Consider the following 18,141-nt stretch of genomic DNA (forward strand, 5'->3'; position numbering starts at 1 on the left):
GAACACCATACTAATACTGTGTTTGACCCCCTTTCGCCTTCAGAACTGCCTTAATTCTACGTGGCATTGATTCAACAAGGTGCTGAAAGCATTCTTTAGAAATGTTGGCCCATATTGATAGGATAGCATCTTGCAGTTGATGGAGATTTGTGGGATGCACATCCAGGGCACGAAGCTCCCGTTCCACCACATCCCAAAGATGCTCTATTGGGTTGAGATCTGGTGACTGTGGGGGCCATTTTAGTACAGTGAACTCATTGTCATGTTCAAGAAACCAATTTGAAATGATTTGAGCTTTGTGACGGTGCATTATCCTGCTGGAAGTAGCCATCAGAGGATGGGTACATGGTGGCCATAAAGGGATGGACATGGTCAGAAACAATGCTCAGGTAGGCCGTGGCATTTAAACGATGCCCAATTGGCACTAAGGGGCCTAAAGTGTGCCAAGAAAACATCCCCCACACCATTACACCACCACCAGCAGCCTGCACAGTGGTAACAAGGCATGATGGATCCATGTTCTCATTCTGTTTACGCTAAATTCTGACTCTACCATCTGAATGTCTCAACAGAAATCAAGACTCATCAGACCAGGCAACATTTCACAGTCTTCAACTGTCCAATTTTGGTGAGCTCTTGCAAATTGTAGCCTCTTCTTCCTATTTGTAGTGGAGATGAGTGGTACCCGGTGGGGTCTTCTGCTGTTGTAGCCCATCGGCCTCAAGGTTGTGCGTGTTGTGGCTTCACAAATGCTTTGCTGCATACCTCGGTTGTAACATGGTTGTTATTTCAGTCAAAGTTGCTCTTCTATCAGCTTGAATCAGTCGGCCCATTCTCCTCTGACCTCTAGCATCAACAAGGCATTTTCACCCACAAACTGCCGCATACTGGATGTCCATTTTCACACCATTCTTTGTGAACCCTAGAAATAGTTGTGCGTGAAAATCCCAGTAACTGAGCAGATTGTGAAATACTCAGACCGGCCCTTCTGGCACCAACAACCATGCCACGCTCAAAATAGCTTAAATCACCTTTCTTTCCCATTCTGACATTCAGTTTGGAGTTCAGGAGATTGTCTTGACCAGGACCACACCCCTAAATGCATTGAAGCAACTGCCATGTGATTGGTTGATTAGATAATTGCGTTAATGAGAAATTGAACAGGTGTTCCTAATAATCCTTTAGGTTAGTGTACGTCAGCAACATGTTAACGCAGTATGCTAGCTAACTTTGCTTGGTTGTTGCTAGCTAGGTAAGTTAGCTATGTTCCACGCAGAAATATATCTCACCTGATGTGTTAAATCCAACGGCTCCTGGTCCTTTTATCACATCATCCTCTCATGTAAGTTTTTCGAGGTTAGCTCCAGTAACATTAGCTTCAGTCAAGGAGAGAAAGTTACGTCATATACGCGACTTTTGGGTTTGAGGGCTTTGTAATTTGTATTTTTACAGTCTGATACCTCAGAAGTTTTACAACAAATACTGCCAATTTTTTTTTTATTTTAAATTGACAAACATACGTAATTCACAATTTAAACGGGGTCAAAATATTTGTTGTCCCTTGCCATTGACTACTGTACAATATTTTTCTGAAATAACATCCCATGGTGGTCCACCGGAAGGGGAGGGACTTGGGCTCTCTATATGAAGGACTAAAAGTCAGGATGTCTCGGCTTCTGCTGCACCAGTTTTGACCATTGTTTTAATCTGTCTCTTCCAAGACTCCCAACTTTATGAAAGTACAATACTAAAAATCACTGGAGTAGCCCTTTAACAACAGCAATCCTTTAATGTAATAAAACTAAATGTAATAAAGCATACAGTGGAAAAAAAACAAAAAAAACCTGACAATGTCAATCAATCAGTCTTAAAATGTGTATTTCCCACACGAATCGAAAAGAGTAACAATAATTGCAATACTCCAACAGATAAAAGATCAAACTGAGATCTTGTATCATGTGACAAAGCTGACTTTAAGTTACTTTATACTTTTGGCTTATTATAATAAAATTACTTTACATTATTAGTATTTGCTATGTTAAAGGATAAGGCTGGCAATATTCAATGTTATATTAAACCTGCAGTGCGGAACCTTAGTCGCCCCTTTCTGACAGTAAGAGCAATTACACCACGCTGTCGACACAAGGCGTATGCGGAACGTCACCACAAATTTAAAAACTCTGGCATACTGCGAGTACAGAGAGATTTACCTGAAGAGGATAGGCTTAATCAGCATTGCGTGAACTGGAATGGCAAGGGCTTGAATGTAACGGACGTTCATTTATATGCAAAAGTCCTGCACACTAGCTTTAATGGGATTTGTTGACAAAAAGAATATACACCATGCCGTCCTAATCCTTTAAAGTAATTTATTACATTACAAGTCTTGTCCCAGTCTTGAGTGCCACCACCCATACAGACAGTTTGGTTAAGTAGCTAACTCCAAGTTGTGTGATGTTTGTCCACCAACTGCTGACTGGCACACATGCCTTTCTGAGAGGGAACGTCAGCAGGTGGATCTCAATAGTCTCAAGTTGCGGCCTCCCCTTCACCTGTCCTGATACGGTAAACTGCAGTCTATCAGTACCGGTGGAGGAAGAGAGGTGAGGGAACGCGTTTTAGACTATGGAGATACACCCCGAAAGTAGTAAACAGTTTTTGGCGTGGGAAAAAAAATTCTATCATCAGTGCAAGCCAGAGAGACATGCCGAGTCACGGAGGAACATGCTGAGTCTATGGTGACCTTATGAGTCAAATAGCAGTAACTATGTGAGGAGTGATCTTCCTCCTCCCCTGAAAGTTGTGTGGTTGAAGTGGACATTATGTCATTTAGCAGCATTCATGGTGCAATTTTTTAGGAAACCTTTGCCAGGACCGTTCGGAAAGGTAGTCATTACTTTTTGCCTTTGTATGGCAGCATGGTGGATCTGTGATCTGTGTGGATGAGCGGTTTAGCTGTACAGTGATATGACAGGAGGCTAAGGAGCTTTAGGGCTTGTTCTCAAACTGAAACACACACACACACACACACACACACACACACACGAGGACATAATGTCCCAAAGTAACTTTACATCGTGCAATGTAACATTGTTTAGTCCCAGTTTGTGCCTTGTTTGAGTCAGAGATAAACATCCATTTTTCTGAAAGATAAATTGCTGATCTTGGAAAAAACCCACATGGTTGTTTAACACCTGCTGCAGTTCAAATGGTATTTCTAGAATATTCACAAGACCTTCTGCCCACCTGGATCTAAAAAGATTCTTTTTTTAGCCCACTTCCTAAGTTGCAACTTCATTACCAAATCCGAACAAAGATGCTAATGATAATATAAGACATAAAAGGTACAAACTGGGGCCAATACTGGATGTGTATGTCCCAATCATAGGTCAAGGCAAACTTACAGATTGCATATTGGAGGGGGAAAAAATAAAAAAAACAAAAAAAGAGGAGAGAAAGAGACAAGTAAGTAAAGCCACTCTACCGAATCAATGAGCTGTCCAGAGACAAGCACTTTTGCATACTCAATTCATTTACCGTGAGGGAAGGTGCCCACAACAAACTGCTTGAAAAGTGTGTGTGTTTAGACAGTAGGTCTATTGGCATACATCTCTACATGTTAACAATGCAGAAGTGAACACACATAATGCATATATAGTCCACAATGTACACTTCAAAAGGTGGCTATTTTTGTTCATATGTCACGAGTGTCACTGTTCAACATTTTATTTGGTAGATTCTGCATTTGCCTACAACATATTCAATAAGCATACTCTGTTCCTTTTTCCCCACCCTCACATAAAAAGACGCGTTTCATTTTACTAAGACAACGTTATGTCTTCAAGTTTTTCCTGGCTGAAGATGAGAACAGTTCAGATTTCACTGACTTTAAAATGAGGTGACGGGAGGTGGAAGGGTTTGCTTACCAGCGCTCATCTCTTTGCACCGGGCAATTTGAACTGAAGTTCCTTTGTTCTTTGGAACGTGTGAATAAACAGGTGATCCTACGTAAATCTGATGGACAAGATGTCAAGCGTGGAATCTTAAAGCTGACTGTCCCATCCACTACATATTGGGTGACACCCCCCCCCCAGTCTAACCCCATCAGTCCACATACATAGGAGAGATGGGAGAGGCAGGGATCTGATCCAGGATGCGACATACGTAACTGGCGACATCCACGTAGCGCTCTTCGTACATCAGAATGAAGGGATGTTTCTGCAGGAGAAAAAAAAAATAAAAAAAAAAAATTTACAGTGAGCTTTTAGGTTCGATGAAAATTCCTTCAAGTAGTCATAGTTGTGGTTCCTAAAATAGCCAGCTGATTTAAAGCTAGTGTCCTAAATCCTCAAATGTGCGTTGAACTGGTTGCTAGGAGAATAAGATAAATACATGCATAGTATCTCACAAAAGTGAGTACACCCCTCACATTTTGTAAATATTTGAATATATCTTTTCACTTAGGGGTGTACTCACTTTTGTTGCCAGCTGTTTAGACATTAATGGCTGTGTGATGTGTCATTTTGAGGGGACAGCAGATTTACACTGCAAGCTGTACACTACTACAACAGCAAGTGTCATTTCTTCAGTGTTGTCACATGAAAAGATAGAGAGCCCAAGTCACTCGCTTCTTTTTCCGGCTCATAGGACCTTATTTCAGGAAAAATATGTACGGTAGTCAATGGCGAGAGACAACTTATCTTTTTATCCCGTAAGAATTGAGCCCTGAATTACACATATGATGTTGGTCAATTTAAAATATACTTTTGCAAGCCAAGAAAGTTGCCATTGACTACCGTTACCAATATTTTTCTGAAGTTCCCATGGTTGTCCACTGAAAGGGGAGGGCTCTCTATAATCAAATATTTACAAAAATCTGAGGGGTTTGCACACTTCTGTGAGATACCGTATTTGACATAAACACATATTTTAGAGGCAAGAAAAAAAACGCCTATTTGGCAGACTATATTAACCCTATTTTTTTTTTTTTGTTTTTTTTTTTTTAATATAACCACTTGGGGGCAGCAGAAGAAACTGGAAACAACACTGACATCATATTTAAAGTTATGGTGAATTTACACATCCAGCAGACAGAGCAACATTAGCATTCATTTGAAGTCCTAATTCTGGTAACCTGACAAATGTTGGTCCAATATTCACTCTACATTTAGCTTCAATTTAGTCACTACCAACTCCTGAGGAAAGTATTTAGCTTGCTAGCAAATTGATAATGCAAGATGCTCCGCTAAGTTCATGTGTACATGGGATTTTTCAAAGATTCTCCATGCAAAACAGCTTCCCACAACTTCTGGAAAGAGGTCGATAGGTGTATGAGTTTGTGGGCAGAACAAAAACAATGAGTGAAAAGAGGCAAAAGGGGAACTGTAAAGGTAGGTGATAATCGTCAGTAGGTTTGTCACTATGGGCAACACATTTCACAGTCATTTGACTCATTGTTGGCATAAAACATATTTAGTTAGTGCAGCTTTAAAAAAGGTACAAAAGTTAAGTCAAATTCATTAGTTAAGGAATTAATTTCTTTGCCAAATTCAATTTTGCTATTGACACACTGAATAATACATAATGTGTCATGAAAGTAAACTATGCCCAAATTATAGTATGTCCCACTCCTCTTGTTACAGTGTGTCTGACCAGCAGAGGCTTTGTTGCTCAGGGAACAGCTGAAGATTTTAGGCACCATGATCAGGAGCACATGTTTAACTAGTAACGTTCTGTATTTTACACATACAGAGTATATTATGGATATTTAACAGTAAGTAGACCAGGTTACTTTAAAATCTTTTTCAGAACCATGGACAGCACCATTAAGACACTCATGTCATGCTTGTGTGCTTGATGTACTGATTTGTGGAGTGTGAGTAAAAACTAAAGAACGGTCCAAGAACTTACCAGAAGCTCCTTGTACTTTGGCCTTTTTGATTCATCCTTTGTAAGGCTGGACAGAAAAAGAACACGCACAAAAATAAATCGAACTCCATCAGCATAGGGGAACAAGTATTCAGTGGCAGACTGCCCAGCATTTTAAACTGCCATGATTAGACGCACTTAGAACCAATTACTGAACAGCTATGACCGACTAAACACCTCCATTTGTGTGTGGTCTCAAGAATTAAGCAAATTATTAAAAGTAAGACAAACATTTTCTATTGTTTTCTGTTCAAATTGACTGTAAATGTGCACTGACATTGTGAAATGGTAAAAGGTTAACTACGCTCACTTTTAGTCAGGAGATCATTTCAGAAAAAGGTTTTCACTTTTAAAATCTTTTCAAATATGAAAACAAATAACTTCACTAAAGGGCTGCTTACAGTGTGTTTTTTTTTTAAGCTTTAAAACAAAAGGTCTATAAGCAAACTGTGTTTGCTCAATTGTCATACAGTTTACTCGACTCCACACACTGGCCACATGAGGACTACTGAGCAGCTCCATCCACTAATAGAGACCCTGAGATGTAGTTGAAAGCTCTAGAAAAAGCTAGTAAGTGGATGTTGAGTTAAGCTGGGAACTTTCACACTCAGCTGTTTGAGAATGTTTTCACCAAAACAGGATGTTAAATTAAGTGGTTTATTTCACACACTGCAATACTACTGATGTTGTGTGTATGACTTAATGTAATGGTGCTTACCATAGGTTAACAAAGTTGATGAACTTGGGGGAGAACTGCCTCTCCTCCGAGTTGCTGAGCTGGGGAGGCTCACCTTTCACCACTTGTGTCAGCTGATCAAACACACTATTCCACTTTGGGTAAGGAAATCTTCCTGTGGCCAGCTCGTACTGAAAGCAAACAAACCAGGGACTTTGAAGGACCGGCAGACCTTATTGGCCCTACAGCCCTGTCAATTCAAATGTGTGCAGATATAACGAGGTCAGAGTTCACATTAAGCGGATGACAATATTTCTCTTACCAGGGTGATTCCTAAGCTCCACACATCAGACCGGACATCATAGCCTTGTCTGGAAGCACTGGGATCTATCCTTTCAGGCTGAAACACACACACACACACATTTTTTTGTCAGGGTCAAAATCTGAGCTGAGCCTCAAACCCGATTAAGATCCAACTTGTTCCTATGGGAGCTTGAGCCTAGTCCATTGCAGTGTTGTGGCTGGTTTTAGTTTGTTGAATTAAACACTCTGTAGTATTTGAATAACACCTTTCTATTCTTCTGACCATTCAAAACACTGTTACACAACATCACATCCATTACATAGATGTAACAACCATTGTGGGCAACCCGCTCCATCTCCTGAGCCACAGCTGCTAAATGTCAGACAATACTGTAAACAGCCTTTTATTCATTTGTGTTCAGTAAAATGTGAGCCAGGAAAGCTCGTCAGTTTTGAATGGCCGCACCTGCACGCCAACTCAGCAAGATACTGTTTCAGTTTATCTGTCTGACAGATTGACAGCTGTCAGTTGTTAAGTCACTACTTTGGATCGCTTACCGCCATGTAAGGTCTGCAGCCTGCATCTCTGGTCTTGGCTATGGAGTCCACCAGCTGACCGCTGATGCCGAAATCACACAGCTTGATATTACCCCTTCGGTCCATTAGAATATTGGAAGGTTTGATGTCTAAAATGAATACAGAGTAGGAATAATAGAATTGATTCACATTTTTTCGAATGCAAATGCTGATATAAATGGTTTTGATACTGCCAACAGAAATATTTTTTTAACATTAAAAAAAACTTAATAGTATGAAAGAAATTCACCATCATTTTTATTTGTGTACAAAGTGACTGTGCGATTGTTAAATGCAATTAGATGGCTTGTACTCAATATTCCATAATTATTTGACATGAATTTTAATTAATTACATTTTACACACACACACACACACACTATTAAGTCTCACCTCTGTGAATTATTTTCAAGTTTTCTTTTAAGTGGTTCAGTGCTTTAACGGTCTGTTGAGGGCAAAATAAAAACATCACTTATGTTGTTTCGACAATACGCACGGTATGAAGTCAACATGCATAAAGACAAAGGGACTCATCTACTCACGGCTAATGTTATTTTGCCTAATATTTCCTCTGGAATGACATCATCTAATGAACAATATACATATTTGTAGAATTTGTCTAATGAGGTAGACATAAGTTCCATACAAATCCAACAGTCTCCCTGAAACAAAGAGTCAAAGGTTAGTTTTCCTCACATGTCTACAAAACCATCTGTCTGCTGATATGAGCATGAGCTCTAGAAGCACTAGAGCTCAGTGAGTTCTAGTCAGACCTCTCTGAAGAGAGCGCCGTAGAACTGAACAATGTAGGGACAGTCACTACTCCTCATCACCACGTCAAGGTCCATCAGCAGCTGCTTCTGCTCCTTCTCGTCCACTGTGGAGCGAATCCTCTGGGAGACACGGCAAAACAAGAACACATTTACAATTCTGACCAATTCCTACTTTACAGTCTACTGCACCACCAGTTTATTTCACTTTATGCTACAGAGATATGAGAAGCTTATTTGTGTAAAAAACAGGAATGCAAATGAATTCAATTTTCTTTTATGTGTTGCTGTGGTTAGTTGACCAAAGCAGCAAACACACTGTGCCATCTTGCAGCTTCACTGCATGCTTTGCTCGCTATCAGAGCCAATGATGATAAGGGTCTAACTGGTCAATAATACCTTTCAAGACTAAGGAGATGGAGAACGCCAGGTGTAAATGTGAAGGCTTGTGGATCAGATGTCCAGATCAAGTATCCAGACAGAGACTCACATGTTTGGTAAAACACTGTTTTCCACAGGTGATTGTCAAAATAACTTCCTCCTGGTGAGGGTTTGTCTGTTTGGCCCCTGCCACGACTTGCTACTGGTTTGTAGATGTGGTTAAGATTGTAGCAGATGATGGAAAGGCTCTCTATAGAGAGAGAGAGCTTTTTTTTTTTTCTTTTTTTTTTTTTAAAGAGTGAGTTCCCTATTTTTAAACCAGAAACAGTCGCTATATCGCTCTCAAAGCCACCAGACTCCCTTGAGGAAAAAAATAAAAAATTTAAATTAACAAATAAACGCGCGCAATTTCACCTCACAGAACACGGCAGTTGCTTGTCTACCGCTGCCTGGGTCGGTTAGTTTGCTTATGTGTTTGTGTGAATTTGGTCCTGAATCCTTTCCTTAATATTAATGTTTTCATACACCTATAATATTAATCTGAGCCCGTCAGTGGCAAACACAAGCACTTCAGTGGACGTACTTTGAGTGGATGCAATTCCCTGCGAGGATTACGTTGCAGCCCTCTTTCGCTGCAGCCGACTGTAGCGCGCTCGCTCACTACTGGACCAATTTCAAAAGACTTTGTCCCAATTAGTCACATAGACACAAAAACATGGGAAAATAGGGTCCAGGTTGAAAAATACTTAAGTTACCCTTTGATTGGATTCTACAGATGTTTCTACAAACTACAGGTTGGACAGATTTTTCCCCCTTATTTTCCTTGCAGGTGCTTCCCATGAACAAAAGTACCGCAGAAATTCCATAACTTGGCTGAAGCAACAATTCTGCTTAGCGGCATGGCCTTAAAGGCAAAGGTAACGCCTTCTGTATTTTGAACTGATTTATTGTTGGTTTGGAAGAGTTAAACTCAGGTGATTGTGTTTATCAGCAGGTCACCTTGACAGCCATGATCTGGCCCGTGGGTTTGTGGACCATCTTGTTCACGGAGCCATACGCCCCGCGACCAATCTCCCCGAGGTCTCTCAGATCCTCTGCTGTAAAGTCACAATGCTGCTCCGGAGAGATCTTCAGCTTCCCCGACGACTCGATGCTGTGTGTCCGCAGACGCTCTCTGGGAGGAGCCCGGAGGACGGGATCGGATGGGATCAGACAGGATTGGACGAGGCAGCGTATGAAACAGTAGGAGGAAGAGGCCACAGGAAGGGGACGGAGCAGGAAGAGACAGCGTGGAGCCATGAGAGGAACATGCATTTTAGATTAATGTGGATATGATAAATATTTTATCAGCAGACCCCAAGCTTCTGTCAATCTGAACCATTTAAAAAAGGTCCCATGAGGTGACTTTCTAATCTGATCTTTCCTACGTCATTACACTCCTTGATGGGAGTGAAATATGAAAAGGGCTGGAGAGAGATAGCAAACTGGTCAATGACAGAAACTGTTGTGCATAAATAGGATGCTGCATTGGACATTTTTAAAACAACCCATTAAAAGGTTTTTGCTGCCCTCTAGTGGTTTAGCCGCGCAGTTCAACAGAGGGCATTTCTGATTTCTGATTCTTTGAGAGAGTGTGTTTTTGGTTCCAATAGAGATCAGAACGAGTCATTTTTCTTGTAGAATGTTTAAGACCCCATCGGCTACTCACATGTGAGGGTTCTGGAAAGACGGAGGCGTTGGATTGAGCGGGAGCCTGGAGGCCGGTTTCACTGGAGGGTTGGCGAAATTCAGCTTCAGAGCTTTACGTTTACCTGGCAGGACGAAGAGAGAAACAGATCCAGATTCCCACAACATGCACACCACACAGTGGGTTCAACCAGCCGGTGCCAACAGAGGACACACAGTGCGTCTTACCTCGGCAACTTCAGTCTCTACATGCTTGAGATAAGCCTTTGCATGTATGCAATAAGCAACTTTAACAAATTTGTGCCACAAAATATTCAGTGGCCCAAGTACAAGCAGATAATTGTGCTTTGTACAATTAAATCTGACTAATAAATCAGTAGAGAACGGTGAGGAGAAACAGGAGTTAAAGATCCAGTCCACTGTGAGCCGTTTTCATACATAGACTGACCTTAGGGTTATCTCAAGCTCTTCTCAAGATCAGATGAAGCACAAAAATCATTTTGACACAAGCCCAGTTCCCAGATGTTCAGGGGTTCCCAATACTCTGATACTACACCAGTTCTTTGAGCTGTATAAGGCATATTTTTGCCCAAATAATTTATATTTTAAGTTATTGGAATTGTTGTTCCTGCAACAGAGCCAAAGGGAGCCTTACTGCAGGATACGGATATTGGGAATCCCTGTCAAAAAAAAAAAAATAGAAGAAATTCTACTTACAACTAGCAAAAAAAAAAAAAAAAAACGAACATTAAAAATATATAGTGCAATTCAAACCTGAAAAGTTCCCTTAAGATGGCAAAGTGACCCAACACTTAAATAGCACTTCTTTCCAATTTAAGACTGAATCAAGTCAACAGTGTCAGTAACATTAAGGGTATATTAGGATGCATCTCCAGAATATACTTGGCAATTAGGCTAGCTTCTGTGCAACGTGCCGAGTGCAAGCGTTGAGTTGTCTTTGCTATGCCCTGTTCTTGCGTGCAACATATCCCTTTTTAACCTTTAAGCCCCGGTGCAAATGGATCGCTCTTGGCCATAACTGAATTTATGAACAGTGGACAGACTCCCCAACTACCAGAGCACCACACAGGCTGATTCAATAGTATACAGTGGCATCCTTTCACCTATGATATCCAATTAAATACGATGACAGACGCATCAAGAATCTGGAGCTCAATAAGACCAGCTGGCATCAAACGATTGAACAGAAACAATGAAAGTCAGTGAGGAAAGGAAACCACTTTAGACTACTGAAGTGTACCCACAAAGAGTAGAGGTGTGCTTCGTGTGCGAGTCTATTGCTTACTTTGGGACACTCCAGACAGGCTTATCTGAAACCCTGAAGTAAAGAAAAAACATTTTACTACATTTTCCTCGGGCTTGTTTTAGTGCGAGTGGGTCCTTATTCAGAAGTGCCATCCCAGCAAGAGCCTATGCTGAAAGTGAAACACAGGTCAGGTTACTCTGAATGGGCTTTGGCTGGTGAATGAATCACCATATTTTGGTGAAACTGGTTAAGTGCACTGCCATGCAACTGTACGTGTCACTTGATGAGGTTCCACTGCGTTCACAGTGGACTGAGGAACAGTACAATTTTAAACATGTTTAGTCAAAACTAGCCCAATAGCAGAATGTATTAAAATGACTTTGATGCTTTGGCTTCTTTTAGTTCCTGCAGTTTCAAATTCAATTTAGTACCTTTAGTGCATTATACAAAAATGAATGATGCCAACATTGAAAAGTGGCTGTGCTGCTGCTCTTCATCTGGCATATAGCACTTAGTATGTCAGTCACGTTCCACAGGCAAATACCTCTCCCCACCAGCATTTGATGATTCAATACTTGCATATATGCCACTGTTGACTATTGGTATCCTGTCGCTGTGCGTCACATGACAATGACATGCCACTCATGTTCCAGTGACAGGTAGCACGTTTCACTAGCAGATGCCGTGTCAAACTGCAGACTTAGCACTACTAATCTCCAATCCTCTGATTATATGAGTCCAAAAAGTAGATACTATCTGTTTCACAATGACTTGCAACACAGGTTGGCTCTTCATCTATACCTCGGCTTAAAAAGGGAGCATTGTACAGTGTTGCGCGTCCTTTCAAGTTATGAACGTCATTCAGCTTAGCAGGGCTAGGCGTTGCTACATATTAGCCCTGTACAACTAACAGTATGCCTTGACAAAATTTGACCACTGACGCGAGCTGTATGCCAACAGCATTGTCACGTATGACGAATACCATTACCACAGCAGTGGAATATGTACCTAAGACTCATCTTATGCCAGTGAACATATGCAATATACCATTTCTACATGTCATATGCCAGTCTTACAGCGGTGACATGCCAATAGCTGAAGTGGCATACCACTAAGTGCCGATGGAGAGGGGCAGCAATCTGTGGAACACCAGGGACCAGCTGTTTAGAAGTGGCACACATCAGTGACATACCATAATCAGCAGAGGCATACGTCAGTAAGAATTGGTATATGGCAATGGGAAGTCGTATTCGCCAGTGGAACGTCACTGACATTCTGCCAAGCCAGCAGAACAGCAGCAGTGTGGACAGAATCACCCTGATGTCACACTAACGTCACTTCCAGGTGGACAACTGGCAGTTGATTTGAATTGCGGAGATGTGGTGTAAAGATGTGTTCACTTCAGTTGTCATCTTTCCATGGCATTTCACTAAGAGTTGGCACTAAAACCACATTTTGATATCTGTGCCGCTAAGAAAAAAAACGTTCCTGGATGGGGTTGCGTGTAGTGTCTCAAACTAAGATCACTGTAATATGGAAACATGAATTAAAAACATGCAGCTAAGTGGATAAAAAAAGCCGGGGAAAAAAAAATGTTTAACAAAAATTAAAAATAATATATAAATATAATAGACATCAAATTTGGAAACAAACAGAAAATGACAGAAACTGTTGTGCATAAATATGATGCTGCATTGGACATTTTTAAAAACATCCCATTAAAAGATAGAGAAGAAAAAAGGGGTGGGGGGTAGACAGTGGGCATTTCAAGGAATTAATTTGCCAAGATGTGTCCTAACCAGACAGTGTAAACAACAACAACAACAACAAAAAAAACCCAACAGCAGACTGAAACCTAGTAAAGTAAGAGTGAATACCTGTTTCATTTTGACATCTCCAGCAGGTGTTGGTTTCTGTAAGGTTCAGATAAAACATTTGATACTAGACATCTGCCACAAAGTAAGAACATGCAACTCAGATCTGCTGACCACTGGACACATGGCTGCTCTGCTCTGATTAGGTTAGGGTTGCTAAAAGTCAATCAGTAAATGGAATCCATCCATCCATTATCCAGAAGCTACCATCAACACGTCCATTATCGGACAAGACTCTGTGTGACTTGCTGTACGTCTTTGTCTTGTAAGATTTAGACAGCATTGCGTTCAAACGTTTATGAGTAACAAAATAAGATCCACATTCAGTTTGATCCCAAATTAGCAACAACGCAACAAACCACAGATTCATACACCTCAGCTGGCACCGGGTGGTCCTCTATGGTGATTTAACAGCGGACACTGCCGTGGCTCATGGCATCTTATCGAAACATTTGTGAAGGATATATAGTCCAAGAGGCAAAAAAACTGTTGTTGGCTTGCTGTAGGTTTAGGACCCAGCCAGGCTTGGCTTTCCGTCCGATAATGGGTTTAGAGTGTGGACTCGGGGGCTAACGTTAAGTTACACTGTTGTTTATTTCATGTTATCACATTATTTAAAAGGGCTGAAATCTCCGTGGCGTGTAGTCAAACGACTGAAGCAAAGCATATTAATCAACAAAGTTTTACGAATGTTGACATGGTGGATATAATATACAATAGCTATATTTAATTGTATTGTTTGGATCATTTATTTGCCATAGACAGCGGTGCGTTCAAACGGTGGCCTGGCTTTGAAGATTGAAACACTTCACTTGCAGGCCTTGATAGTAACGTTAATGTTCCTTTTAACTTAACGTTAGCAGCCTGGTGCAAGTAATGTCGGTGAATAGACATTCCCTGAATACAGTGTCATACATTTTGGATTTAGAATTTGTTTCTAATGGAGGGTCATGTCAGACTCAATGAATGAGAACACTTCACTTTGCCTCTACAGGTCTGTAGGTTCAGCAGCTAAAAAGGGGCTAACCTGGTAGCCATGTAGTATCAGGCAGCTACTTCAAGCTAGGCAAAGAAAGCTAGAGCCTTAGCGGAAACGGCACAAGCCTTCAAAATAAAATTCTACAGCGCGACAAACTGCTAACAAGACTATCAAAGGGTTGAATTAATTCACATTGCGGATTTGATTGGTTTAATACTAAAACAATACTTGTAGATTAATATATTTTAATAATTAGATGTATTCTGTGTATCATGTCAACATTGAAACTTGTAATACTAGGGCCTGAATACTGACTTGACATGCCCAGTATCTGTCAACATGCCATAAATTAATTTAAGAGAAATTATGAGTGACCTTGCATGTAGGATTGGTAACCGTTAGTACTCCACCATCCTGGATAAATAGATCACTACATTTTCTAACAATACAGAATTTTAAAATACCAGGTCAATTTATAGCACTTAACAGAACCACTCCATTTTACATTTACATTAGCAGAACAAGATAAAATTTTAAATGGAGCTTGTTCATGTATATGAACTTATACAACAAAATGTGAACCAGTATGAAATGAACAACGTGGGCTTTGTTTTGAAAGTTATGACCGGAAAGTATGAATTATTCTGTCTGACTTTACCACGGTTTTTCTGCTTCTGGGAAGCTACAAGCTACCTTTTCCCACTAACTCCAGTGTCTTCAGTTGAAACTGAAAAATGATGGAATAAAAGCCATTGTCGCCTACCTTGCATGCTGCTGCTGTGCGTCTGCGGGTGGAAATGGTGCGACGCGGTTCCTACAATGCTGCTACTGTTGCTGGAGCTTGAGGAGTTGCTGTCAGGACTGGGAGTCGCCATTGTTGTGTTGGATTCCGGCAGCAGCGCTCAGGCTGCAATGCAGAGTGAAACTTCGCCCTCTCTGCCTCCAGAAGGGACGCTGATGTAGACTGTGTGTACAGCGCCACTGTGCTGCAGCTGCGCCACGGCCACGTCCGTGCCGCTGCTGCCTTCAGGGCCTGTCGGAAAATACACCCAATCACCACTTGACAGCGATATATATGACATATTTCTGGTACTTATGCAAGTCAGCGCGCTCTGTACATAGTATACTCCACGTCCTACATTGTAAATACTGCCTGAACTCATTTTCATTTTCATCTTGTGTGATTCAACAAAACAGTGGACACAATTAAATCTACATTATTGCTGTTGTCATGGCACATTGTCCCTCCTGTTTCACACTGTTTGTGTTGTTTGAATCACACAACGTAGCATATTCATTTTTTTATATTTCATTTACATTTCACAGCTGCATTCTTGTATTTATTGGATCATGTCAAAACTAATCTAGTTTAGTGTTTAGCTTGAAAGTTCTTGGCCTTTGAAAAATGCCATATACAGCTACATATCACATGTCCATACTTATGTCGATAAAAACTGTGACATGCTGTTGAAAGTAAAAGCAAGGGGACCCTGAATGCATATTGTTTTTTCTAGTTCTTATTTATTCCCCCATACCATCTCTTCCAACTGTTTAACATAGTCATTTTTGTCATTATCTCAGTGTTTATTATGTCTCTGTTTTATGATAATTAGCGCAATCACCTCATTTTCATCATATTGTCAACATTGGGGTTCATAACTTTAAGTGATATTTGTGTCAAATATAAAAATAATAATATAAAACTCAAATTTACTTTACTTTATTTCAGATAGGACGCCTGTATCTACCAGCATAAGATTCCAGAGATGTGAATGTGACATTTAGCTGGGCACAGAATTGCAACTGCTGCTGGTATGAAGAATTTTATTATCCATCATATTGTTTTACATTGTAAATCATACTGATGTGCACCTGAAAACTGGGTATTATATACACGTTATAGTTACAGTGCACTGATTAAATACTACAGTGCACAATACATTGCTCAGCAAATAATACTGAAAAAATCAGAATCAGCAAAAAGGCTGCAATTTTAATAACTTATTTAAATATGTGAAAATTATGTCATTGAACCTTCAGATTAAAACACAACAACACTTAAGGGTATTTGAGATACTGTATTTGTTCTGCTTTTCTCTTCCCGGATGGGAGATTGATGCATGGATATTATTTACTTGTTAAGTGACTCCTGTAAAATTCTCTCTCTCATTCAGAGAATGTTAAAAACATCCTCTAAATGTTTCCAGTCCAGAACACACTTCTTTAAATCCCAAGATATCCCAAAAAGTTTGCCTTGACAGTTTTAGTAATCTTTAAATTCTAATTACAGCATGTGTCATATTGCCCCGTGATCTGCGCCACTGCGCCACTCGATCTCTGATCCTCCTGCACCTGGCCTCAGCCTTCAGATCAAACTCAGACAGAAACCACATAAATAAGAGCTTGTTTTGTCCAAGATTTCGCTGAGCTCATGTGTTGGAGCAGGTACATCAGTGGTACTTGAGAGGCCAGTGAAAGCCCAGTGATACAGAGATCCCACAATAACCACAGGAACACTGGCAGGCCGGCTGTGGCTTTTCTCCAGACATGTTCAGGCTCTGTTACTTCAACGTTCCCAGCTCAGAGGCAGATTAACACCGGCGCCGTACCTTTCATACAGCGCAGCGAGCCGCATATTGGTTCAATACTCTCGGAAAAAAATATAGACAGACAGGGAGACAGCTTCACACAACATGCTGGAAACTCAGGTAAACTCACACTGCAACGTTACAGTAATATTTTCATCAGCTTGAGGTTGAACTAATCCATGCTGGTTCCACGATAACGTTGCATTTAGCTGACGTGATACATTGACCTTAGCTTATGGAGGACCGATCCTGACACAGGCAGAAGTAAATACAGAAATAAATAAATGCTCAATAAATAAATAAGCATCCAATTAAATACACAAAAAAATAGCAGAGTTAGAGACTTTTTCTGTCCGTTTCTCTCTTTACAAAGACGCATGTTGCAGTCAGAGTCTTCTCTGAGATGCGAGCACCACATACAACACAATTTATCAAATTACACAACGGATATACAGTATGAAAATAAGATTGATTGGATTATACTCACAGGAAGTATAAAACCTGTTACATGCGTCTATTAAAAGTAAAGTAACACAAAAATGTCAGGGAAATTACTTTACTTAGATTTAAGTGCTGCAGTTGTACATTTGAAATACCTTCCTACCTTTCTGATAGGAAGCCTTCTTGAGGTGGTATAAAACATTTCTTCTTATATTCTGATTTGAGTTGTGGACAACTATGACCACATGAATTAAAAAAATGAAACATTTCACTGCCCAAGTCAGCTATAACACAAGTCTTGTTCATCAGACTACATGCTGTACAGTATTTGTGGACAGATTTTGTCCCAGGATTTATTATGCATTTCTTCTTCTTCGTTGCATGATTTAGAATAATAAGGTGAGAAATGGGTCTGTTCTGAGTTCATCCTGCACTGCAGCAGCTAATAAAGTCCATTTAATCCCAAAAACGCTTTTCTTTTAGGCAGGCTGGAGCAGAAAACAACTCACCTTTCTCAAGTTGTACAGTAATGTCACATGTGTATGAAGGTGGATCAAACAAGCTAATCTTAAATGTCAAAGTAGAGAGGAGCCTAGTAGGCCTATTTATTTTCATTCATTACACAATATGAATAAGCTATGCAGACAGTTGTAAAGAAAGAACATCTTTTTC

The 18,141-nt window shown here is 40.4% G+C and overlaps 1 protein-coding gene across 3 annotated transcripts; it reads right to left on the reverse strand.

The window, feature by feature from the left end:
- Window positions 1-2,354: 2,354 nt before the first annotated feature.
- On the reverse strand, window positions 2,355-15,466 carry map2k4b (mitogen-activated protein kinase kinase 4b). 3 transcript variants are annotated; one of them, XM_046069855.1, is made up of 13 exons: window positions 15,204-15,465; window positions 13,465-13,500; window positions 11,627-11,659; window positions 10,343-10,445; window positions 9,634-9,808; window positions 8,257-8,376; window positions 8,026-8,145; window positions 7,877-7,928; window positions 7,466-7,593; window positions 6,927-7,004; window positions 6,647-6,795; window positions 5,911-5,956; window positions 2,355-4,218 (listed from the first exon to the last, which is right to left on the reverse strand). In XM_046069855.1, the coding sequence occupies exons 1-13, from the start codon at window positions 15,313-15,315 to the stop codon at window positions 4,105-4,107; spliced, it is 1,266 nt and encodes a 421-aa protein (XP_045925811.1). In that variant the 5' UTR covers window positions 15,316-15,465; the 3' UTR covers window positions 2,355-4,104. The 3 variants fall into 3 exon arrangements, with proteins under 3 accessions (XP_045925811.1, XP_045925813.1, XP_045925812.1); XM_046069857.1 differs by lacking the exon at window positions 13,465-13,500 and having other exon boundaries at window positions 15,204-15,466; XM_046069856.1 differs by lacking the exon at window positions 11,627-11,659 and having other exon boundaries at window positions 15,204-15,466.
- Window positions 15,467-18,141: the final 2,675 nt, after the last annotated feature.

This window comes from Micropterus dolomieu, linkage group LG14, assembly GCF_021292245.1.
Source record: "Micropterus dolomieu isolate WLL.071019.BEF.003 ecotype Adirondacks linkage group LG14, ASM2129224v1, whole genome shotgun sequence".
NCBI classification, from domain to species: domain Eukaryota; kingdom Metazoa; phylum Chordata; class Actinopteri; order Centrarchiformes; family Centrarchidae; genus Micropterus; species Micropterus dolomieu.

Excerpts from the sequence above, each read along its gene's own strand:
- map2k4b (XM_046069855.1), bottom strand. The coding sequence starts at position 15,315 with ATGGCGACTCCCAGTCCTGACAGCAACTCCTCAAGCTCCAGCAACAGT. Across the intron at positions 9,809-10,342 it reads TCTTTCCAGAACCCTCACAT|AGAGCGTCTGCGGACACACA; the intron begins GTGAGTAGCCGA and ends GGCTCCTCCCAG. Across the intron at positions 8,377-9,633 it reads GCCAGATCATGGCTGTCAAG|AGGATTCGCTCCACAGTGGA; the intron begins GTGACCTGCTGA and ends CGTGTCTCCCAG.